Genomic DNA, 25060 nt, shown 5'->3' on the forward strand with positions numbered 1-25060 from the left:
TCATAAATCATTTCAGATAAATAAGACGTATTTAATAATTGCTCATCTTTTTGTCGTGTAGCATCCTGCATTTGTTTCCATGCTAAAAAGTAAATAAAATATTCAAATATTAATGTCACAGGTTTGAGAAGGACCAGGTTATGACACAAAGCAGTGTATTTTTTAAGGAAAGTCATTGAACCCAGCTGAACTTATAGCATCTTGATACAGAATGAAGTAGTGCTAACAGTGTTTTATTCTTATTTTTTACCCAGGAACTGTGGATAGCGAGCTTTAAATTCCTAAAATCAAAAACTGAAAGTGTAAATAAAATATGAATTTGGTCTCAGCAGTAATATAAACTCCATGAAAATACTGTCCTTGGGGGGTGGGTGGAAAACACTCCTTAAATCACACTTCCTTAAATCAGTGTGTAATTATCCACTAAAGGAATGCATATAGCAGTTTAGAAGAGCTGATGCCTGTTGAGACAAATATCTTTACAGCACTGAATGGGAAATCTTTAACTATGTGTCTGTCCTCTCGTTTTATCTAATCTTATTGACACACAAAACGTGTGCAAAGTACTGTTTTGAATCCTGTATGGGCTCTGGATGATCCCCAAAGCCAAGTGGTGCAAACATAATGTGGGACACAACGAAAATAAACCAAAGTGAATGCATATTACATTTTAAAATTTTCACTATAATGATTAAATCAGTAATGCTGAACATATATAGAATTTCTGCTCCTTGCTGCATGTACCTAATGGTTATCCCCATTCTTAATGTGAGACATGTCCCACAATGTGCATTTTTTCAAGTGTCAGTGTTTAATACTTTCCTGCTAAGACAGTTTAGCAATGAGCACACATCTTTCTACTAGATGTCCCTTGGGAATGGTACTCTAAAGGAATATACCAGCCTCTCTGCAGAAACCACTGCAAAGCTGAACTAACACAATATGATTGCAGGTCTATTTTACCTAACCTTTATCTTTTTCAGAGGAAACATGGAAATGTTTTGTTAAGACTTAACAAACTTAACTTTTGTTAAGCTAAAACATGGTTAAGCTAACTCCTTTTGGAAAAACATGATCTTTGATTTCCATACCAAGAAGAAAACTTAGTGAAAGAATAAAAAATTTAATAATTTCATTTTTATTGTATTTATTTTCAGAAAATGTATTGAAGCTAGTGTCAAGACAAGTAGATACTTCTGGAAATTTTCTACTAATGTATTTTTTAAATCAATTAAAGCATCTGATTCAAAAATGAAACTTTTATTTTTACAGATTTCGAAGTAACGTATTTTCTTACATTCTTTGTAACAGGTGGTTCTGCTAATCTAACCTGCCGAGCTTTCTTTGGATATAGTGGAGATGTCAGTCCTTTGATCTACTGGATGAAAGGAGAGAAGTTTATTGAAGATTTAGATGATAGTCGAGTCTGGGAAAGTGATATTAGGTAAAAGAAAAAGCTTTTTTTTTTACTCTATATTTTTTTGATACTTAATGTAATACTTTTTATTACAGACTAACTCAGGGGAACTTTTGAGTCTGATCCCTTTTTTGCAACATCTATTCTTTACCTTTTTGTCTCCACAAGTAGAGAAAAGAAAAATGCAATGCTCAGCCAGATCTGATGTTAGAGAGCTGCAAAAGCAGAATAGTTGCCCAAAAAGTGTTGTAGTGTTGACCAACAGGAATTTACATACTGACTTTTTCAAACTGTGACAGTCTACAATAACAACTGTTAAGACACTTAGTAAGATGAAACAAAGAAAAATAAATACATCAAGAAAAACAGCTCAAAAAGGTATTTTCAAGCATGGAGCCTTAAAGAAATGCTGAAGTCTGACTTCCCTTTTGGAAAGTTTTGATTTACTTTCTTCATGAAAGCAAACTGATTTTTCAGGGATGTTATCTGGCCTGTGAGAGCTGGGCATCCTGTTATGTGGGCTGCTTATATCTGCTGAAATACTGGCATTTGTGTCTTGTGCTTCTACTGCTCCTAGAAGTGCTGTCTCATTTGGAAATTAAGGAAAAAAGTGGGTTTGTATTGAGAATTAAATGTTTGGCCTACCAACTCCTATCTAATATGAAGCATCTGCTTGTATCTGAAGGGATTCTTTTTTCATTTATAATTCTGTATGTGTGTATATCACTGAGTTTATCATTAATAAACCCAGAAATAAAGGGAAATCTAAATATGCATGTCATGGTTTAACCTTAGACAGCAACTAAGCACCACACAGCTGCTCACCCACTCCCCTGTTCTTCCCCTCGGGTGGGGAGAAGAATCAGAATAAAAGGAAAACTTGTGGGTTGAGATAAGAACAGTTTATAAATTGAGACAAAATAAAAGGCTATAATAATATCAATAATATTCATTATAATAATAAATATGTTATTAATAATAATTGTAATGAAAATGATAGCTTGATTAATAAAACCCAAGAAAGACAACACAATTGCTTACCATCCACTGATCGATGCCCAACCTGTCCCCAAGCAGTGATCCACGGCTCCTGGTCAACTCCTCCCAGTTCATATATTAGGCATGACATTCTATGGTATGGAATATCCCTCTTCCCTGTTCAGGTCACCTGTCCTGGCTGTATTCCCTCAAAGTTTTTTGTGCACCTGCTCACTGGCAGAGAGTAACACACTGAAAAGTCCTTGACTTAGGGTAAGCACTGCTCAGCAAGAACTAAAACATTGGTGTGTAATCAACATTATTCTCATACTGAATCCAAAACACTACACTGTACCAGCTACTGAGAAAAAAACTAATTCTATCCCAGAAAACCGGGACAGTGCATTACAAAGGAAACTCAGAAATCACGGATGTGTTATCTACAGTGATTGTCTATAGCAGAACAAAAACAGCCTATTTACTTCACTTCTTACCTGGATATTTACAGTGTCATCAAAAGACATGAAGTCAGGCTCATTTTCATCCAAACATTGGACTTCAGAGTAACCAAAATAGCAAAATCAAAAAGACCACCTCGATACTCAAGGTTCTCATTGCCAGATATAGGCAAAATGGAAGAGCATTTCACCCCTGTGGATTTCAAGGTCAAGACCAATACACTAAATGGCACATGACACTCAGATCAGATATGTTTTGCATCTAAAGCTTTTCCCCAGCCCTTCTACCAGTGATTTGGCTTTCTGATGACTAACAAAAAGGTGAAAAGAACCCTGTTACAGCTTTCTTGTTTTGTGGAGGGAGGAGCAGAAAGGCTGGTTTCCACTTCTTACATCAGGTGGGACATGAGGGAGCAGCCTGGAAAAATTTGTCATTTGCTTTCCTGGGTTCTTAAAATCACTGACAGTCTTGCTAAGAAGGACAGAAAGTAACGTGAAGACAGGTGGAGTCTTACACAGGAAGCCTTTTATTTATCATCTGTATGAACCAGAGGAGGCATCTGGCATACCAGTTCTTTCTACTGTTTTATAATACATAATCAAATCTTATAACACATTCTAGAAATAATGTCTCAGACCATGGCAGGAACACATTGTTTCTGAGTGGCATGTTGAAAAGCCTCAGAAAGAGCACAAATACTGTGTTTGGCCCAGACTCCTAGTGTGACTCTAAACCCCAAAACAACAGTTTTCCCTTTTTTCTCTTCTAACATTTCAAGACTTCATGGATCAGGGTCTCCATCAGAGTGTGCAATGATATATTATCAGTGTGCATATCATTCTGCTTAAAGAAGACAATGAACTGAGGCTCTCATTAACATTTACAGAACCAAACCTCCTCATTAGAAGTGAGGAAGAAAAGGGCATGATATAATTTGATTAAGATTGCATCAAACCATAGCCAAATTTGAAGACAGAGAGTTTGAAGTTGTAAGCAGCATTATTATGTCATGATTATCCAGTGCTCCACTATGATACAAGCAGAATAGCAGCGATGGTTGCTTTTTGTTGTTTTGTTTTTTTCTCAGGGTTCTCAAGGAACATCTTGGGGAGCAGGAGGTTTCCATCTCATTGATTCTTGACTCTGTTGAAGAGGCAGACCTGGGGAATTATTCATGCTACGTCGAGAATGGCAATGGGCGCCGGCATGCCAGCATTCTTCTACACAAAAGGGGTAAATATGCAGTTTTCCTCCATGAAAGGGTAAAATGTAAGGCAGATCAGTTTGTAGAGCAAGCATGAATTTTGGCTTCCTAAGAACTAATACTCAATGATTATTTTCCCCCAGGAATTTGTACAACTTGAAAAATAAAACAGAAAGGGTGTTGTTAATTACGGCTGCCACTGGAAAAAATACAATAACACCTTTTAATTATATCTGTATTAAAGATGCATTTAAAAATTCCTTAGTTTTGAACTTAATAAAGGCTCAATAGAGAAAAATAATAGGAAACAACAGCTAATAGAACTGTAACAATTTTCTGTACAAAATAATATTAAATATTTGAAACCAACAAAAATACATTCCACGTCTATCAGAAATGCCACCTAAACCCCTTGCCAGGAGAGTTCCTTCATTGCTGAACTGTGGACATTTTCCTTCTAACACTTTTGTTTAACATCAGCATTTCTGAAGTAAAACATCATGACAGAAGCTGCTGAGGACCTTCTTGTTTCTCCTCACCACTCACATCCCATGATTCCTCCCTGTCTAATAGCCACAGCCGTCTCCCACAGAGATGATTACAGAGAGATGGAGAAACTCTTGCAAATCAAGGCTCCTAGACCCATTTTGTCCACTTTACCTCTCAGAGGGTTCTCCACATGCCTGGGATTGACACTCCCCACCCTCAAACCGCATCCCGCTGGCCTGAGAGAGCAAAGAATGAGCAGGAGCAGTGTGTGCACTTTGCTGTCATTACTGTGCTTTTTTCAGATAGTTTGTAAAGGTGAGCAAACCAGGTTCTTACTGTGGTGCTGAAGAACTTTTGGCATCTCAATTTGTATCACAGCAGTGATGTCTTCCCTAAATTTACTTTCGTAGCATGCAAAGTCTGTCTAAGTTTAGAAGGAAACCATAAATCAAGCTAGTGTGACCAAATTATTTAAATATATTGTACCTCCAATTAATTGAACTAATTTGTAGCCATTTTTCTGAACTCGTCATTGTTTCTTAAAAGATGCAGATGTGAATAACCAGATGTTCAAATAGCCTGGCATTTGTCATATTTTCTGGAGTTCACTGAGATAAGAAATTATCATGTTAAGTAATTGAACCTCAACAATATACCAGTTAGTAGTCATATACTCCTGGTTCAGAGACATTTGAACCCAGAGCAAGATCTTAACCCAAAACACCACTGAAATCCAATGGCTTGCCCTTAATAATTAAATTAGTTAATAAAACACTGAAAATAAAGAATTTTTAAGGCTTAAATTACTTTAAAACCAATACTTAATTAACTGGCATGATGAGTCCTTGTTTTCTCTTCCATACCAGCAGTAACCCCAACACTGACAAGACATACTTCTCTGTTCTGTGACCACCAGATTTTTAATCTAACAGTGTAGACATGAATTTTGAAAGAGTCTGCTTTCCTTGCTTCCTTTCTTGGAGTACTCAGTAAGTCAAACACACCACAGTATGTGGCCTCATGATGACATACTTAAGAGGAAATAATCTCAATATTTAATTGCCCTTATGAATAGTAAAATGATAAAACCAGAAAAAAACCTCCCCAAAATATTTTTTTTCTCCTTTAAGTAAAACTGATTCTGAAAGTGATTTGGAAGCACAGTCTGTTGTGCCCTCAAAAAACAAAAGGTACCTGATACAAGCTTTCTACACACTTTGCATGTTGACAACTGTTTCAGTGAAATGATAAATTAAGCATGACAGATAAAAATTTGAGCTAGTCTCTCAGGTCTCCTAGGAAGAGGAGCTTTGCACTGCTTGCTTAGTCTTCTGTATATCACCATGACAACCTTTCGGTTTAGGTTTCCTTGTTTAGATCCACATTAAGTCTCTGCTAGGAATGAGTTAGCTGTTTATTAATTTCTGATTATTTGGCTGACTTAGAACAATTGGGACCTAACAATTAGGAAAATTTGCTTCCTGAACACTGAGACTTTTGCAGAGGTATTAGTTTTGGCTGGTTTTCTAGTTAGTGATCTTTTTTTCCAGCAGTATAAGTCAACAAAGGTGCTGAATCTGGAATGTTCACTGCATACCTGAAAAAGAAATTATAATCCTTTTTAAGCTTCCTCTGTGGAACATTATCAACAGGATCAGAAGGGACAGAAAAGCAGAAAGCTTTTTTTGCTACTAAACAAAGAGCATTCCTGGGAAAAGAGGTATTTAGGGCTAAACACTGCAGTGGGGATTCAGGTACAAAGTTTAAGCCTTTCAAACACCACTGCTTCAACCTGGTCAGTAATGTCTCTGTAAACTTAAAAGTCCAGGGGGAGATTTTAGAATTACAATTAACAGGCCCTAAAAGGGCAAGAAGTCCAGAGTCTAACTCACTGGCAAAAACCTGGATGCATCTTCCTTAATATTCCCACTGGTCAGCCCAGCAGGAACACAACTCACCTCATGGAAACCACAAGCAGGATCCATCACGTGGTGGTCCCTATCACAAACCAGTGCTCGGCACATTCAGATGGGGAGAGGGGGCCTCCTCTGTCCTTTCCCTGACATGGCACTGGAATGGAAAGCCAGAGCCTCTCCTTTCCTGAAATGAATTAATTTCAGGAAGGGGACCGAATATAGTGCCCCCAACTCCAACACCACTTGTGCAGGGAAAGTGAATCTCGTTTCAGCATCCTGCACCGGGAGAAGGCTGGGATGCCTGGTGCCTCCCTCTAGCGTGGACACCGGTGCTCTGCATCTCGGGGAGCTGAGCCCTTATTTTCTCCTGAGCTTCTTTTGCTTTCTGATGCAAGTAGAGAAAACCTATGATCCATGCTTTTCTCCTGCCGGCTAACCATTTATAGACTCCTAAATTTCCTCAGATGCTGTTCATAGGGAGCATTTAACTCGAAGCTAAAGGCAGTAGAGCATTTCAAGCGTGACAATGACAATCCTGTTTCTTTTTCTTATTCATTTCTACAAAATTTGTCCAAAAGATAATGAGAAAAAGAGAGGGATCAGAACCCAGGAGATTTAAGTCTCGTTCCTTTCCTCCAGCTTTTGACCAAATCCTTTTTACCTTTACAATAATCAAGTTATTTTCTCTTTTGTCCAAGGAAAAAAATATACTTGTTATAATCTAAGACTGATTTTGTTACTTAGTGGTGATAGCTACCATCTATCATCTGTAGCAGTCACAGGCTAATCTTCATCCAGGTAGGAGAACCTTCTAGAAATTAATTTTTAGAGTGATATTGACAGCAGCTAAACACAAATTTATTAATGACAGACCATATACTGAAGATAACATGAGGTTGATAACACACTATAATTCTATTTTTCCATATTTTTTTAATTAAAAAAAGAAAAGACCATAGTCTATCAATGTAGTAGATAAAAACGTAATGCATAAGGAAAAGAATGCTTTTCTACAATTTTATGTATTGGCAAGTATGTCTTTCATGCTGGATCAATGTCTTTGTAGTCTCATTTAATCATAGAGTGTGTTGTAAATAAAATATCTTATCTAATTATGTGATTATTTTTGTGGAAATTCCTCTCTGCATGTCTGCGAGTAGAACTCTAAAAAAAAATTATCTCAAATATTATTTTGGCATTATTCCTTAAATGGTATTGATATTATTTTAAAAGCTTAATAGTATACCTGTATTTTTCCTGGGACAGACACCAGAACTAAGAGCAGGTAACACACTTTTATGTATTTTTTCAAAGAATCTACTACCATTTATTTCCATTTTCACAGTATTATCTGATTTCCTATCCTGAGCTTCTTTTGTGTTTCTGATTTGTTTTCCTCTGTCATGGGTGTTCTCAATGGGCATATATGAATTTTGCTGACTATGAGTTAATGAGGAATAGTTAAAATCAGGGTTTTTTCCTATCATGACAAAAAAAACCCCATATTTTCACTGATATATACATTGTTTAGAGAAAGAGATTTATCTGTTTGAAATTGCCCATGAGAATAAACGTTTGAAAACCATAAAAGTTAATATTTCCTAGATGGAATGCATATCGAGGAAACTTACAAGTAGGTAGGCATACTTTAAACTCATCATTTATTAGTGCATAAACATCATATTAATATTTCCCATACAATGTAATGGCAAATTCTGAATAGAAAGTAATTCTGAATTCTCTTCATATGGTTATTAATGATACTGAATTGCTTACGAGCACCTTAAATTACAGTGTCATTCACATAATAGTGTAAATCTGGTTTATTGAATGTGTTAAGTTTTTGATCTCACAAGCATTTTGAGTTACTAGGACATGGTTTCACACAGTGATGAGTGACAATTAAGACTTAAAAGAGAAAAGAAAGTGGTTCTTTTCTAACCTCTGCAAAGAAACTGCAAGTGTTATTTCTCCCTTTTATCACAAAGATTCACAATGCTTCTGAAATTTCTGCATGGAAACTCAACATGTGAAATATGAGAGCAATAGGTTTTATATTTCAGCTTCTGTTACTTGGTCCTAATTACTTGACCATTGCAGCAAATCTCAATGGAAGCAAAACTGTTGTAGAACTCTGATCCACTTGGTTAGTTAAGACCTTACACGTGTATAGCTTTCAGTGTATAAAGCATTTAGTTTTCATTCTGCACTGAAGGGAAAGCTTTTCTGAGATCCTCAACAGCTTTTATAATTGGAATTGAAATTGGATTGGATTTGATGAAAATTGATTTTTCATCCACCTATGTCCAATGAAGAAGTCTTGAGGTTGTCACTGTACTCAGCAGCACAAAGGTTTGTTCACCCAAGAGGTTCATGACATAGGGCCAAAAGCCAAATATCAGCTCCCTTTGGTCCCAAACCTAACCAGAAGTGACTGCTCTTTTAACACTCAATCTCATCTAAAATCAGCAAGGAGTAGAATACTAGAGACCTCTGCCTGACAGAAACTCCTCATAAGATCATTCTCTTAGTCAGTGAGGTTTTTCTCATCCCTTAGAAAATTGTACTAAGGCAACTCCAGCAAAAAGGTTAGTAAGATTACTCAGCATGTTCCTAAATCTAACTTTCCTCTGATGAATCTTGCTTCTGACAATCTATCAAACAAGTTGGTTTGTTTAACAGATTCCTTTTTAAAACAACTTCTGTACCACTTTTACCATAGTTCTTCTCTTTATGTAACATCTAAGTGCAATTCTTACCTTTATTGGCAAGGATGAAAATATTTTCAAATAAAATGTCACAAATTGTTCCCATAACCCATGCAGAGCTAAATTATTCATTAATGCTATCCTCAGAAAAAATGTAAACAGTATGTTTTATGATCTTACATCCTTGGAACTCGGTAGTCAATTTTTTCCCCACATTTTTAGCACCTCTAAGTGCTTTTTACGTTAATTTCTTTTTGAAGATCTAAAAAAAGTAATTGTGTGGGCTGTCTGATATCTGTAGCGCAATAAGCAAATAGAAACTCTTCTAATCAAGAAGGTTTTAAGTCATACACAATTCATTAATTTTGGGAAGCTGACTAGAGATCACTCCAGTTCCACAACATGACACTTTTTTCCTTCAACCTATGTTACAAACTGCCTTTAAAATGCAGTGTTATGTATTTAACTGTAGTAAACTTCATTTTGCTTTCAACTATATCTTTCCCAACCTTGTCCTCTCTTGAGCTAACATACTGTTGGAAATAGTCAGTGTAATTATTCTCCTTCTGGGAACAGGTTTGCCACACTTCTCAGAAGAAATAAAAATGTCATCAAGTAAGAATATACTTCTATTATAACAATTTACTCTCTCTCTTCTAATAACACTGGAAATCCAACAGCAGCAAGGCTCAGATATCCTGCCTGCCATACTAATGAAGAGATTAACAAGACCCCTGTCTTGCATTTGCACACATGCATGCATATTATATACACATGTACATATAATCCCAAACCTGACCAGCTCTTTTTCATACACAAATCAGGAATATATATTATTTATTGATATTAAAAAAAAATAAAGCAAGATAACTAGGTCTCAATAGCTGTAATAAATAAAATGAAACTACTGCATTCAAAACCATATTGAAAACCTCAACTAAATTTAGCTAGCTTCAGTGAACTCTGCAGGCATCTTCAGGCACACATAGCCCATACTGGCAGAAGGCATATACTTTGTACTAAGAAATTATTTCATAATCAAGCTAATGAATAGCCCAAGTCTGTTTCTACTGTTATCAGAAATATTTATGTCCTCCAATATCCATCAGTAATTATTCACAGCAGTACCCATAAGGCCATCCAGGTACCTTAAGCACAAACAGATTTTGTTTGGCAATTTGAAACAAACAAAAATTCTAAAAAGTAGTGACTAGATTTTATATATATATAGTATGTGTATTGGATATGCATGCATTGTATAAAACTGTTTCCATATGCTCAGATTAGAGAAGGTAATTTGTTTTACAGCAATGCCATAACGAATACTGTACTAAACAAGAGGGGGAGGGGGGAAGGAAAAAAAGCACATACTTCTCTATTTTAAAGCTGTGAGCATTTGTTTCTTTGTTCCTAACCTAAACTCTGCCTACTCTTTACTGCTGATGTCTGAAATGACACTCAGTCAAGAATTCCTGTGTTAGCAACCTTCCTTCTTTAGAAGGAACACACCCAGTCATAACCAAAGTTGTATGTAACATGTATGACACATCAGTTCCCTACCCCACTTCCAAATTATATTCAATATCTCTACATTTCCTTTAATAATATAAGTCTGTGAAAGTTACCTAAACAAACTGAAAACTGCCTCTAACCAAACCATATCTCTTTGTGGGTTAAATCATCAAAGCCAAGCAGAGAATGGAAATCAGTTTAGGCCACAAAGTTGCAAAGATTTGTTTATGTGCTAACCTGAAACTCTCTTAATAGTCCTGTTGACTTCAGAGGGATTACTTATAGTCCATGAAGTTGAGCAATCTGCGTAAGTGATTGCAAAATTGAAACCTTAGATAGACTGTAATTGGATTTTGAAAAAGGCTCAGAAACTGAATACACAGCTATAAATCACACGTCCTTGAAGAGTTATATATCACAAAAAAAAGAATGTTTGAAATATAATTATTTTTCTTAGTAGCTCAGCTGTATGAGGACTAATTAATGAATAAAATTAATTTCAAATTATCACAGACCATTTAATGTAAAGTCCCTGAAGCACGTCATATAAGTCAAAAGATATGAATCTTTAACAGAACACTTTTATTTACTTTCTTGTTACAACTCCAGCTATGATAAGTGAATTACCTGCATGACCCAGTGAAAGGAAGTTTATCAAATATTAGAGCCAGGTGAAGATCAAAGGTATATATTACAAATGTGCCCAAAAATTAGAAAAGAAAAATATAGGATGAATGCATTTTTTTATTACCAGCCATATCATGCTAGATATTTCGAGAGAACACATACTTTGTTTTAATTAGCTGTCTTTTTCACTGGGTTCCTTGGCCAAAGCCTCCTGATAAGGGTAAATAATGTAGCCATTGGTCAAAATGCTTGTAACAAATCTTGTTTTAAATTGAAGCTATTTATTCAGTAAACAATCTACTACTACTGCAGTAATCAATGTTTTTTCCCTTGAAGTAGAACTGCTCCTGTGCTACTGGAGGACTATTGTTAATTGCCTGTAACTAAATGATTGCTGTGCTTCTGGATGTAACTTTCTGGCAACTCGTTTTTTGTGTTTAACAGAATGCCTGTCCCCCTAAGGGCTAGCCAAGTAATTTTCCTCTACTATTTTCTACATTCAGTCTTACCTCCTTAAGGAGGGCTAGGTCTGTAATCTGAGCAACACAACACAGAAGCTAAATAGATTTTAAAAGGTTTGCATTTTTTGTCTCTCCCTTCTGATGTGGAATTGTGCTGAAATTGAATCTTTTTAGTATGTAGCCACTACAGCAAACTTGAATTTTAGCAGGAAAAACAGATCACACTTCAAAGGGAGTATAATGTCTGCTGCAGCAACTGTGTGCTCAAATCACAATGAAAACGCAGACTAAAGCAGCAGAAAAAAATGTTATTGTGAAGGTAACCATACACTCTAACCTTGCTGCTACACTTAACTCTGCTTTAACAGTCACTACATCACTGCTGAAACTGTTGACATACACATCACCAACACCCTTGGCATTCACAAAGCACCTTTCAGGAATATCCTCTCCTAGGAAGGAGCCAGAGCATCTTCCCCAATTCACATTGGTAAAACTGAGGCAAAGAAATGTGAAATAGCTTCAGTCACCTGAGGGGCTGACAGAAGAGGCAGGACTGAGCCTTCTGCTTCTCACACCTTGAGTTCAGCTCATCCAGGGGTAACACTGTTCCCTGGGGCAGCTTAGAGCCAGCAAGTGGCCCCTTAGGGCACAGTTTAGCATCCTGCAGAAACACAAGCTCAAGGCCTGAAAACAACCAACTTAGGATGACACTGTGCTCAGGCCAATCCATTCTGCCTTCCACAGTGCTGCAGAGATGTAGCTGTCCCACTTCCAGCACTTTGGGGGTTGGCTCAGGCATCTGCAGGGCTGGGTGTAAGGATGCAGCAATCTGCTGGGTTAACCACTGCCCTCTCTGCCTCCAAACCCTGACAAACAGCACCCAAGACAGGGAATGAACATGTGCTAAGAGATGTTGTCCAGCATGAAAGAAAAAAATAGCTTACTATGTTAGATCAATAGACCATGAAACCTACTTTGCAGACAAATCTGTTTAAGAAAGAACCACCTTATCCTTGTACTCAGAAGCAATCAGAATTGTCTCAGCAGCAACACATGAAAAGGTAATTGCTAGTACGTTTCAGGCTGAGTTCGAGAATTTTGTTACTTGCTTTGATTGCCCAATTAAGGACAACTTCATGTGGTTTCACATAAATTTTACTGAAAGAAAAATATAGGCATAATCTTCTTTTATGGGAGAAAAGATAACTAAGAGGACTGATGGCAAAAGTGATGCAGTGCATTAGTCTGATTTCATGCACAGTGACAGACAGCAGATGATACTGGCAGTTATTTTTTTTTCATTTAATCTCAAAATCATTAGTTTAGGAAAAACTTCCATTTTCCAGTTGTAAAGTTTTTCTTTGCTGTTAATGAGTCATAACAGCAGGCACATAAATAGAGTATTTTGTGCCTAGCAACCTAAAATATTAAGGCCTTTTTTCTAGTTACCATTGAACAGCTGCATCACCTGTAGTACAAAATGATAAACAGAGTGTAGTAAGTCAGTGCAGAGTAATTTCCATTTCCATTTATATTCTAAAATATTGTATTACTTGTCTATGCAAACAATTTTTTGTGAGTGTTTTTAATAACATTCCCCTCTCTGGAGCAGAAAAGTATTGGAAGTCTGAAATAACCATGTCAGTCTTAAAAATATCTAACACAAAGGAGTTTCCAGCACAGTTTTGGAGAGAATGACATGGAATATAAATGCCTTTTTATTTTATTTTATTACATTTTTAGTGTCTTCTAGAGAGTAATGAAATCTTCTTGCAGTTTCCTCAAAATAATGAAAAAAAGTGTGTGATTCTCAGTACATGCTGTCAAAATAAATGGAATTGTCACTTTTTTCTCTAACCTTTTATTTATCATATCTGCAAAACCATGCATACATTAAAAAAAAAAAAAAAAAGTTTAGTTCTGAGCTATCCTACTTCACTCAGACAGAAACTGCCCACTGAAAGAGGATACTATGAAAATAACACAGAACTGATCTTGCTCAGGGCGGATTTTTTTTATGAAGCATGCTCTGTATCTTAGATTTAAAAGATTTGATTGTTTTTAATTCCTCTAAACTGAGTGATTTGGAAAAGTATGGAAAGTCTTAACATTTTTCCACCTATTGCTCATTTCAAATTAAAAAATTGTTTATAACTCTCCTTCTCCTCCCACCCTCCTTTTTTTAACATCGCCAATTTTCAGCCAATGAGCAAATGAAAAGTATCAGGAAGATGGAAACCACGTAGCTCTGTGAGCTTCCCTGAGTGTGCAACACTTAAAACCAGGGGACATGAAAGTCCATGATGGCATATTACCTCTGCCTTGATAAGTGGCTCCATTACTGATGGTAGACAGTTTTTGACCTCATTTGACCAGAGTCCCCGACCTCAGGAGCAGAGCTACATGGTGGTGACCTCAATCCATCATGTGAGCCGACTGCAGCAAAGACACCAACGGGTTTAGGCTGAATGGGAATGTCAGAACAGACAAATTGGGATGGTTTGCTGTGAATAGACATAAGCTAAGCCCGCTGGGGGAAAGGTGAAAGTAAGGATGAACTGCAGATCTCTCAGAAACTGTATTAAAGAAATGAACATACAACTGGGATGTGGAGATGTAGGGTTCCTTGGATAATTTGTCTTCACATCTCTCATGGTTTTTGAGATTTAATTTTTTTATATTTATTCATTAAAAAATAGTCAAAGCCTTAGTGTGGTCTTGTCCAGTAGACTAAAAATTCGCCGTATTTCTATGTGGAATAAGGGAGAAGCTGTTTTTGCATTATAGTCCCCAAAAAGGAAACATTCACCACTGCTTCCATTGTAAGTCAAGCATCAACATTTATCTGTGTAAAGCAAACTGTGATCTATCTACAGAGAGAGAAAAGGAAGAGTTATCAAACATATCATGTATATGCACATATTCATACACACACACACATACCCAGCAATTCTTCTTTTTTAAATGAGCAATTCATATAGTGTATCAGAGAAAAAACAGTTTATTGAAGAAAAGCCAAAAAACCTCCACATTATTATGTATTTCTTGAAGAGCCCTATAATTAAATAAATTCATAAATGACCCAACATTCATTATTTTATTTTAATGTTTAACAGAAGCGCGAGGTCTGCTACTAATCTTTCTGTGGTTTGGAATGTGGTTGTTACTGCGTTTTGTAATTCTTTGCAGAGCTGATGTACACAGTTGAGCTTGCTGGTGGGCTTGGTGCTATTCTGCTGCTGCTTGTTTGTTTAGTGACTATCTACAAGTGTTACAAGATAGAGATTATGCTCTTCTACAGGAATCATTTTGGAGCTGAAGAACTAGATGGAGGTAAGGCAGCTTCTTAGTATATTTTCTAGTTTCTAAGAATTCCTGTCTTTTATTTCTCTCCACCAAGGCGCAGATTTCATTTCAGTTCAAGGTGTGGTAACAACTGCAATTTTTATTTTTCACTGAGTTAGGCACCGACTTGAATACACTTTCCTCTTACAGCACATAAGCTCAGTAAGTGCTGAGGTGTACATGCTGCTCTCCAGAGCTCCAGAAGACATCCATGTCTTTTCAATTCTTATTTCCAACACTGAATGTCAACTACCAACATTGATGCATTAAAGATTTTCACTTTCTGTCAGTACTGAAAGCCAGCATCACTTCTGCATGAGCTAGGGAGTGTCCTCCCTAATTGTATTCAACAAATAGGTAGAGGTTGAAGTGAATCTCAATTTACTGCTTGTTTAAACTGATCAGTTTCAATAAACTGTGCTGAGTGTTTGGAAATGTACCCGGCAGTTCACGTTCTTGAGTTCATTTACTTAATCACTGAAAGAGCTGCTAATGGTCATTAAAGTTGTTCTGTGATTCAAGGACACCCAGACTAAACAAAAGTAATCCACAATGTACGCACCAGCTCTGTCAAACATATACATGCATTTTCTTTTCTTTTCTTCTCTCTTTAAGCACTGAAGAAAAAGGTCTTGTTTACCTCTAGCCTTACTAATCAAAATTGCTGTTGAACAGTGAACAGCTAACTGGGTTGAGCTGGAGGCTCTGATTAATCAGATTTGGTTTCTCAGGTCAGAGTTCCTGATGTTTTGTGCTACCGCTATGTCTTTGGTGACAGGACCTTCTTTTCTACAGAAATACTGATCAAAGTTATTGTACAGTTCCAGGTAACAGCTTGTAGGCAGAAGCCACTGTGAAATATAAAAATAAATATGTACTGATAAACAAGTGATGGCCAAATCTGTCACTGATAAGGGAGAAGAGCAGCAGCAGAATTACAAGTCCTTATATAAGGGAAAGAATTCCATAATAACTCACTAGGGAATGACCCATTTCTGCCTTTCACCTAAAAATGCACAAGTATTCAAAATAGAAAATTCTCAGAACAACAAGCCCAAGAACATTAGAACATTTTGTAACCTTCTACAGGATTTACAAAAAGATGCATTAATATATCAGCTCAGTGGGGAGAAAAAAGTCAGGTTATTCTATTTATTTTACAAAGAAGGGAACTGAGGCTCAGAGGGAATGTGAGTCATGGAGGATTTTGACAGACACCTTTTTTTTTTTTTGGGGAAGCTGAGATCCACTTCTCTCTACAAACTACAAACCAGTTGCCAGTTTAAATGGACATGCTTACTTGCATAAATTGTGTGAATTTAATAATAGTCATATGCAGAAATAGACACTTAAAAAATAATAGTTTAAATAGATGTAATTTAATGTTTTCTCTCTCAGTATCAGTAATTCTTACTTTTATAGCTGTCATTTATCATTATCTCAAATCATTCCAATTCATTTGCAAACTAACTCTGCCAGGTGTTATACTATTGCCTCTGTCTTGTCCCCAGACAAGGCCACCTGGGAACAACAATACTTGCATCACACATTTTAAACCTAAGAAAAAAAAAAAAGTCACCTCCAAAGGATGCTGTTCTGTGATTCAAAAGAAGGAAAACCAATATCCATTCAGTTTATCCTTCTGAGCAAAGGTCACTATTATAGAAGGTCAAGCATGGAATCTCCTTAGAAGATCAATGCAAACACTGATAGATTGGATGCTAAACCATGGCAATATAAGAAGAAAAATACTATTTACAGATTGCTAATGAAAACATGCAGCTTCTACTGTGTTCAGTATAGTAGCAACAGAGATAAAACCCATTGTGCCAACGAAGTGACTGCAGCTGCACATTTTACTCTGTCTCTTCCACTTACAGTCATGCAAAAGAAAGAAGACTGAGAGAAAACGTCCCAAAGAAACCAAGCCATGGCTTGTGTAGAAATAAATTGCAGATGTACACTGAGATCTTTTCCTTTGGCTTCTTTTGTTATTGACAGACACAAAATGCTGAAAGCTAAAATCTTATTCTAACCACATCTCCTGCAGTGCAGCAGCAGAGTGCCCACAAGGTATTCATAATTTACACCATGTTCTGTCATACTTCAGGACAGCCTGTAGATAAGGAAACATCAAAATATCACAGTAATTTTTTACGTGCACTGTATTGTACCCAGAGAGGATTTGAAACACTTTAAAGGTGAGGTCCAATTAAAATTTTCAATTGGAAATCTCTTTTAAAATTCAATGCTTCATTTCTTTCCTGGTCAGAGAACAAGCCCTTCAGGATGTCAAATCTCATCACAGTTTCTCTTTCCTTTCCAAACCTTAGACATATACTTTTTCTCAGGCTAACTAACATGCATTTTTGTGGAAGGTATGGGTAAATTGTGAGAAGTATTTGAAAACAAAGTGTTTAACCCTTACAGCTAATTCAACTGAAATTATTACTTTATGTAGGGGTACTGCAGATTAAGAAATTGATCGCAGCTGTTGATTTGTCATTTCTCTAACTTACAGCTTTTTATTCTCCTTTTTTTTTTTCTCATCCTAGGGACTAGACTCTCTTACTTTTTTTTTTTCTCTCCTGCAAACACTGCAGCTCTTTCCTGCGAATGGAAATTGAAGCCTCCATTTCGGTTTTCATGGTTAATTCCCTGCCTTTCCTACTAATTTGGAATATAATAATTTTATCACTTCTCCTCCCACTCCACACCTGTGCTTCCAACAGCATGGGAACTGGCTCCACACTAGGCTGGTTTAGTCAGGGCACCTCACTGTGAGTCTGACAGTTCCCCCCAGTAACTGGAGCACAGGGTCAAGAGAAACATTCTGACCCCTGGCAAAACAGCAAGTGTTTAGCATGACCTTGCATCTCAGAGCTATAACTCACCACTACCTGTTTGGTGGTCAGAGACTCCAAAATCTGTTTAAAAGGAAAGATTCAGTTCGATATCTCTCCGCAAAGATGGTATCTTGGAGTGCTATTCAAACAAAGAAATGTCCAGTGCTACTCTGAAAACAAAATTTTCACAAATAGATACTTCACTGGAAACTTCAGAGGGCTAGTCATTGTTAAATGTCAGGCAACTTTTTTAGTTTTGCAGTTTTAAACTTAAAAGCTTATTTTAAAAAGCCTTGTCCATAAAGAACACTTTAGGGACTAACACATTATTAGTGAAAACCACTTTTAGAAGTGATGATTTCTTCTATTTTGCTGTACATTGAGATCCAACAAAAGAGCTTTTAATACCATGTTCATTCTCTGTAGAGCATTTTAGCAGTTGCTTTTTATGTATTATCTTCCAAGGACCTTCTCTTGTTGTCATTCCGAGTTTTTAAATGACTTTATGAAAAAAGTTTAGTACTTTAACTAAGAGTGAAAATGCAAATAACTATTGTAAATAGTACCTGCTATCAACACATGCCCTGACTTCTTTCCACCTTGTACTCTGTGACCTCAATATTTGTATCAGAAGAGGTATTACCACTGTATAGGAGTCTACTCTTTGTCTGCAAATGAGCTGACTTCTTGGCACCAGAAAATCGATGGAAACTCTCCCATGGTTTCACCTGGGACAACTTTCTCCTTTGTTACACTGTTCCTGCTCACCGAGTCATGCAAGGATCAGTCCCCAGCCATCACAGCAGACACAGTGACAGTGGAGGGGGGATTCAGAGCACTTCTCTAAGTAGAGCCAGTTTTGATGCTGCCTTAGAGTGGACAGGAGGCTCAAAGTGACCAAAACAGCCATCTTTAATTCTTTTCTTGCCATTCCAAGACCTGTCAGGTTCCAGGGTATATGCAGATGCCAGTTTTAAGGCATGTTATAAGGATAAATTCAGAAGTCTATAGATGACAGGCTAAAAACCATTGGACATGATTAGATAGGCAAAATTACTCAAAATCATGAACTTCTACATGTGCTTACATTCCAAATTCCAGTTTCAGAGGAAAGAGCATATGGTACAGTGATCAGTAGAAAGAGTTTACAGGCATCTTCACCCACCATTACCTGGGTTTATTAGTAACCATTTAAATTGGTGGAAGTTTTGTATGAAGGAATTATTAAGAAAGGGTGAACACTATCATAAAAGAAAAAAAAAATTAGATTAGGAGACTGGCAAAAAAAGTAGCAATTAAAGACCCGGTCTGATCAAATGTGCTGTAAATAGTTTTGTAATGGAATTCACATAAATATCCTTTCTCACAGCTATGCTGACTAGAAGTCAAGCTTTAGGCTCAAGAAAAAATAAAAGCTGTAGGCAGCTGATAACTAGAAAGTGAGAGCTTTGCTTAACAGCTTACATGATGACCTTCACAAAGACATTGGTGCCTTTAAGCCCTATCAGCTGTTTTTTTGTTGGTCAGGAACTCACCATGGTGTTCTCAGTCTTATTCTCAGCTTCCTTTGCCATGGAAATCTTGGCGAATTTAAGGAAGACACAGCCTCTGTTCAGCTGAGGTGCTGGCAGGGAAGGCAACTGGGCCCAGGCCTGAGGAGTTTCTCTGAGTTTCATTTTCAGTTCTGAAAGTGGCTGCTTATATTTATTTATTTATTTATTTTCACCACATTGTTGAAATAAAATGAAGTGCTCCTCATGAGATTAAAATGTGCCACTGCTGAGCTCTCTCAATTCAAGAAATCTTGTTTGGATTTGGTATATGACATCTATGCTGGGATGGCTGCCCTTTCTTGAGAGATGAGTTTCTACTTGCCGAGGGGAAGCAAATCAATGCTCAGATTAAGAGACTGATGAAATTGTTTCTTCCTTGAAGTCTCTGTTGCACCTAGGAGTCAATCACGATTTTTGTCCTTGCTATCATTTAGCTGCAAAAGACTATCAGGGTTCATGGATAAAACCTATGGGATTGCCTGCATAATATCTTATTAACTGTCCAGGACAAGAGCAGGTAAGAAATACTTCTTAGGTGATTCCCTGGGTTTCACCCCAGTGAGGCTCTTAAGCAGCCAGGAATGGTAATGCTTGGAGATACTTAAGCTTTCTGTATGACTAAGTTGTTAACTTCCAAATATAACTTTTACAATTGGTTTAAGCACCACCAAAGCACTTGTGTTAATAATTATGCCATGCAGGTATAGCAAGAGTGAAATTACTGCTGAAGTTAGTGACTTTGCAATTACAGAATCTTCCCTGGGGACCCACAAAATAAGTTTGGAATAGCAACCTCACAGCTCGTTTATGTATTCTTATTGGCTATTGGCAAATTGTGGTGATAAGAAATCCTGCTCTATGAATATCAATTTAAAATTCTATTAAAATCACCAGAGAAAAATGGAGCTTTCTTCTCTCTAAATATTGCTGGTTAAAAAAAGGGATTTTCCTGTTATTTAATTAAAATTTTATTGAGGTGAAACTGCTTCTCTTCTTGTTTATGCCATTTATTTATATCTGAAATACAATTCAAACAATAAAATCTCGATTTATGCCTCCACTGAATATGGTGTTTTCTATATTCTGTGCATGAGACATGCTAATTCAAAAGAAAATTCCTACTTTTTTCTCTCTTCCTATTTCATAGCATCTGAACTATATCTGTAATACACATATATCTTAAAAAATAAAATAAAATATCACCAAGAACCTCTTTAGATTTCAAACTAAGAGATTGTTTTACGTTAGAAAGTTCGGATTTAAAGTAGGAAAAAAAAAAAGACTACCGTATATGAATTGATGAAGACTGAGATATCTCCTGTTGTTCAACCAGCTTTCTAAGCTTTGAAGATTTTTTTTTTTTTTTAATCAAAGGACAAATAACATTGTAGATTTCTGAGGTAGGTGAGATGAACACAGCATACTGGCATCTGATTTCAAGAGTCATAGATTGAAAGTCTGTTTCCAAGCTATTTCTCCCTTGGTTTTGCTTATATTTATAGTGCTTTACTTAACTTTTTTCTGTTGGTAGAGACTGATAGAAACTCCAGTTTTCAAACTACTTTACACAATCCTAAGAAACAAACACTGTTGCTAAGATAACAGATCTAAGAAATATATTTAAAATTAAGCATGTAATTTATACTGGTTGTTGCTTTATACAGTTTGTTTTGTTGAATTAGTACCATAATAAGAGCATCATATCTTGACAGCTTTTATTAAGAAATTTCTTTAATATAGAAAAAATATATCTTTTCATTTTCAGAGTTTGCATGACACTCTTTTTTAGTGTTTCTCTCTGCTTTTTAATAGAATAGCTAATTTCTTGTAGTCTTTCAGAGATAACTACTATGCTATGTTGAATTTCCAGCTGTGTAGTTGTCATTCAGTCTTTCAATATCTACTAATAATAGTTTTTTCTTAGTTTGTTGTTTGACCTGCAAATAATCATAGGAACCAAGAGAATAATTTAAGTTCATTATTTTTTAATAATCTGAAACTTTTATAAGGACTTCTGAGCTTGTTAAGCTTCCATGTTAATGAGAATACTGAGAAACATTTGAAATGCACTCTTCATTTAGTTAGGAACACAAAAACAGGCTAAATATAAGATAAAATACCCTTTAATAGTAAGTTTTTCAATTTAAATATATAATAGTCTATCTTATGTATCTATCAATGACATTTTTAGCTGTAATTATAGAAAACCAGGGAAAATATAACTTATAGAGAGAATTTATTTTGCACTTGAAATCATATCACTTTATTACTTTTTGGCTGAATTTATATCTGCCAGGAATCACTCCTAATTTTCAAGAAACATCCAATGCAGCATTAATATCTTGGGGTTTTCATAAGTGTTCATATAGAATCAGTTTTTAAATTGGTGTTTATTTTATCTTTTCAAGTTCTTTAGACTGCCAAAATTCAATATGGCTTAATGGAGTTAAGGGAAAAGAAACAATTGATTCAATAGTTTTATACACCTGCCAATTAGAACAATGAACTTTTTTTTTTTCGTGGTCAATGGTGTGCTGAGAAAACTCCAGATCCTCTTTAGAACTGATTAGATTTCTTTAACCTCTTCCCCAGTATTGCATTTACAAAATTTCTCTCTAATTCAACATTGCTCACTCTGCACAATGTTATTAACTATCATGAGGAATGCTACGATTAACAAATACTTTGCCATGGAAAAAAGTTGTGTGGGTAGTTTTTTAATTTTATTAGCATTAAAGGGCTTGACATTTAAAAATAATAGAAAATGTTACAGTGAGCTTCATAAGCAACAGTAAATAGTGTGAGGAAAAGAATAAGTATTTTAAAGACCTAAGATTTGGGCATTTTACTCAACCAAGCATTTAAAATACATTTTTCCTGATATTAAGGATGAACACTATCACAATGTGTATATTAAATGTGGCCCCACAAATAACAAAACAAATACAGATTAAGAAATGCCAAAATTTTGAAGCAAATACAGTGTCTGGGAAATTTTGAAAGGCACTTTGCAACCTTTCCTGAGGACAGGGTGTTTTTTCAAAGCCAAAGCTTCCTGCACCAGTTTGGCTCCAGCTCCCTGCAGCACTTGGAAGAATCTAGCCTGTCATTTCCATGAACTCCCCTTGAAATCCTGAAACTCTGAGTTAAATCAGCCCATTGCTCCTAAACTCCTGTGCTGAGTATCCAAGTATTTACGAGGCTGGCATGTTCTCTGTTGAAGGAGAGGAATCAGCTGTCCAGATCCCTCTTGATTCGGAAATGGAAGATCTACCAAACACGTTGCTGGGAACATTAAGCTGCAGAGCAGCCCATACAGGGTCAGCTGTGTTCAGTGCACTGAATGTTTCTGAAGGCACTGCTAAGTGCTCTGGAGGATTTCAGGATGCTCAGAGACATGGGCTGACCCCACCATCTAGGTCTTAGAACATCACTGAAATATTATTTACTATGAAATATGACATTGTGTGATTTCTCTCTGTTTTGCTCTATTAATTTGTCTTGTGCTAAAGTGTATCATTCGAGTTAAAAGTTAGAATTTGTCATCAGCTTGAACATGGCTGATAAGAAAAAAACTGACTCTAGGAAGTTTTTTTTATTATTTTTAATTTTTCACATATATATATTTAATTTTTCTGTGCCCCACTAGCAGAAATATTGCAATGTTTAAGGTTTAATAAACCCTCAAAGGCCCAAACTGCTGGCTTCTTGCAGTGCAACATAGAAATCATTAGAAAACTTGTACATCTATAACGCAAATTTGAAGTTGAATCTGTTTGGTGGTCCCTGTAGAAGAGGAAGTTTTATCTATCTTTCTGTAGGCACCAGTATATCATTTCTTCATGTGTAGCTGTTAGAAGAACATGCATACAGATGAGTTCTTAGATGTCTGATAGCAATTTACTCACCCAAAGATCCCATTTGCATGTGACAAAGTAGATGCATATAGAGTCCGGGTTTCATTTTATGCTTACATTGAGCCTTTAAGTGGCTGCTGCTGAGCACATCCTTGGAATAACGAGCAGCACTTGCAACTTCTTCCCCTAAAAAATTATATCACTTCTGCTGGATTAACTCTGTAGAAAGTTACAGGGAGTATGATAATGTATTCTGCATTTGGATGAGTACCAAAAGGAATGGACAGCACAGGAGAATGCATGCTGCAGTGATGAAAAGGATGCTTTGGCTAAAATCCTGGTCCACCAAATGAAGTGATGGTTCTATGTGTTATTAAAGAAGCTGAGATTTGACCCTCAGTGTTTACCCCTAAGATCTATCTAAACAGTTTTTTCAGACCTGTGGCTGAGGGCAGCTCCAGGATTGTTACTGAATCCTTTTTTTCAATTCCATAGAACGGTTAAAATGATATGGCAAGGGTTGTATGTCACAGTCTGTTTTGCCCCAGCTCTTGCAGTACCAGTATTTTTGAGCTGACTGAAACATTTGTGGACTTAATGCATCACACCTTGAGCACAGGTTGTATTTTACCCTATTGCTATGAACTAACCCTGACCTTCCATGGGCTCTCATGGTTGTCTACAGTGCAATAACACAGGACTTTTTACATCGAGTCTGGTTGAATTTGGCCATGCAAGGTGTACTTTAGGATTTCGTTCAATATTTTTGATTAATGGGTAAAACAAAACCTCACAGAAATGGTAGCTGTTGAGTTGAATAGCTCTGTCCTAGTTGCTTACTACCTGTAGGCCTAAGAAAGCAGCTACTAACCATCTAAGTGAAGAGGATTACTTGTCAAGTCACAAAGAATGGGAAGAAAAACTTATTGCACCAAAATGTTTCAGAGTATTACTGTTGCATGATCTTGTATGCCATACTGAGCTGTGTTCACTGAATTAAAGAATAGGCATGACATAAATCAGCTTTGCAACATACCTGGAAGCAGTGCAAGATTAACGTTTTCTGGTATGTTTCTAAACAAAAAACCCCTGAAATAGTTAAGCCATTTCAGATAAAAAAAATATATAGTTAGATAATAGGTAATTCCTTTCAATCTTCATGGGAAAGAGAACAAGTTTCAGATTAAACTATCAATTTCCCTGCCTTTGGTTATTAAATGGTATTTTTCTTAATAAGTGTGGGAAGAAAAAGTGAGTAACTATATTTCAACTTGTAGATGCACATAAGTCTAACAGAAACGTCTTTGAAACACCATAATCTATATCTAAAGCACAAGTGCAAGCAACAGTAAAACACATTTTCATTCCAAGGGTTCTTGGATAGAAGACTTAATTGTTTGCTGGTGAACAGAAATAAAGGGATTGTCATTTCAAAGGAAATCTTAGTTTGCCACCAGCCTTGTTTTGAATTTGGATTTTTGCACTGTTATTCTGACACTGGGTATTAGATCCAGCCAGTATCTGAACATCTTTCACAGCCAAATCTGTAATTATCATACTATATGATAGTATGAGTATTAATATCAAGTCCTTTATGCCTTGATATGTGATTTGGACCAGATTAAAAGTTTTCTGGTTACATATTTTTTGCTTGGAAAAGGCAGATATGCTGACATATTTTCATG

At 36.3% G+C, this 25060-nt stretch overlaps 1 protein-coding gene across 4 annotated transcripts in view; it reads left to right on the forward strand.

Moving 5' to 3' along the window:
• The window catches only part of IL1RAPL1 (interleukin 1 receptor accessory protein like 1), a 706285-nt gene that overhangs the window by 666027 nt on the left and 15198 nt on the right, over positions 1 to 25060 (forward strand). For all 4 annotated transcript variants that reach the window (XM_050333305.1, XM_050333304.1, XM_050333306.1 and 1 more), the window contains 3 exons: positions 1312 to 1444; positions 3942 to 4087; positions 14964 to 15107. In XM_050333305.1, the coding sequence (XP_050189262.1) occupies positions 1312 to 1444; positions 3942 to 4087; positions 14964 to 15107 (423 nt within the window). The remainder of the gene's footprint in view (positions 1 to 1311; positions 1445 to 3941; positions 4088 to 14963; positions 15108 to 25060) is intronic.

This window comes from Myiozetetes cayanensis, unplaced genomic scaffold (genome assembly GCF_022539395.1).
Source record: "Myiozetetes cayanensis isolate MyiCay16 unplaced genomic scaffold, myiCay2020 scf5-8, whole genome shotgun sequence".
NCBI classification, from domain to species: domain Eukaryota; kingdom Metazoa; phylum Chordata; class Aves; order Passeriformes; family Tyrannidae; genus Myiozetetes; species Myiozetetes cayanensis.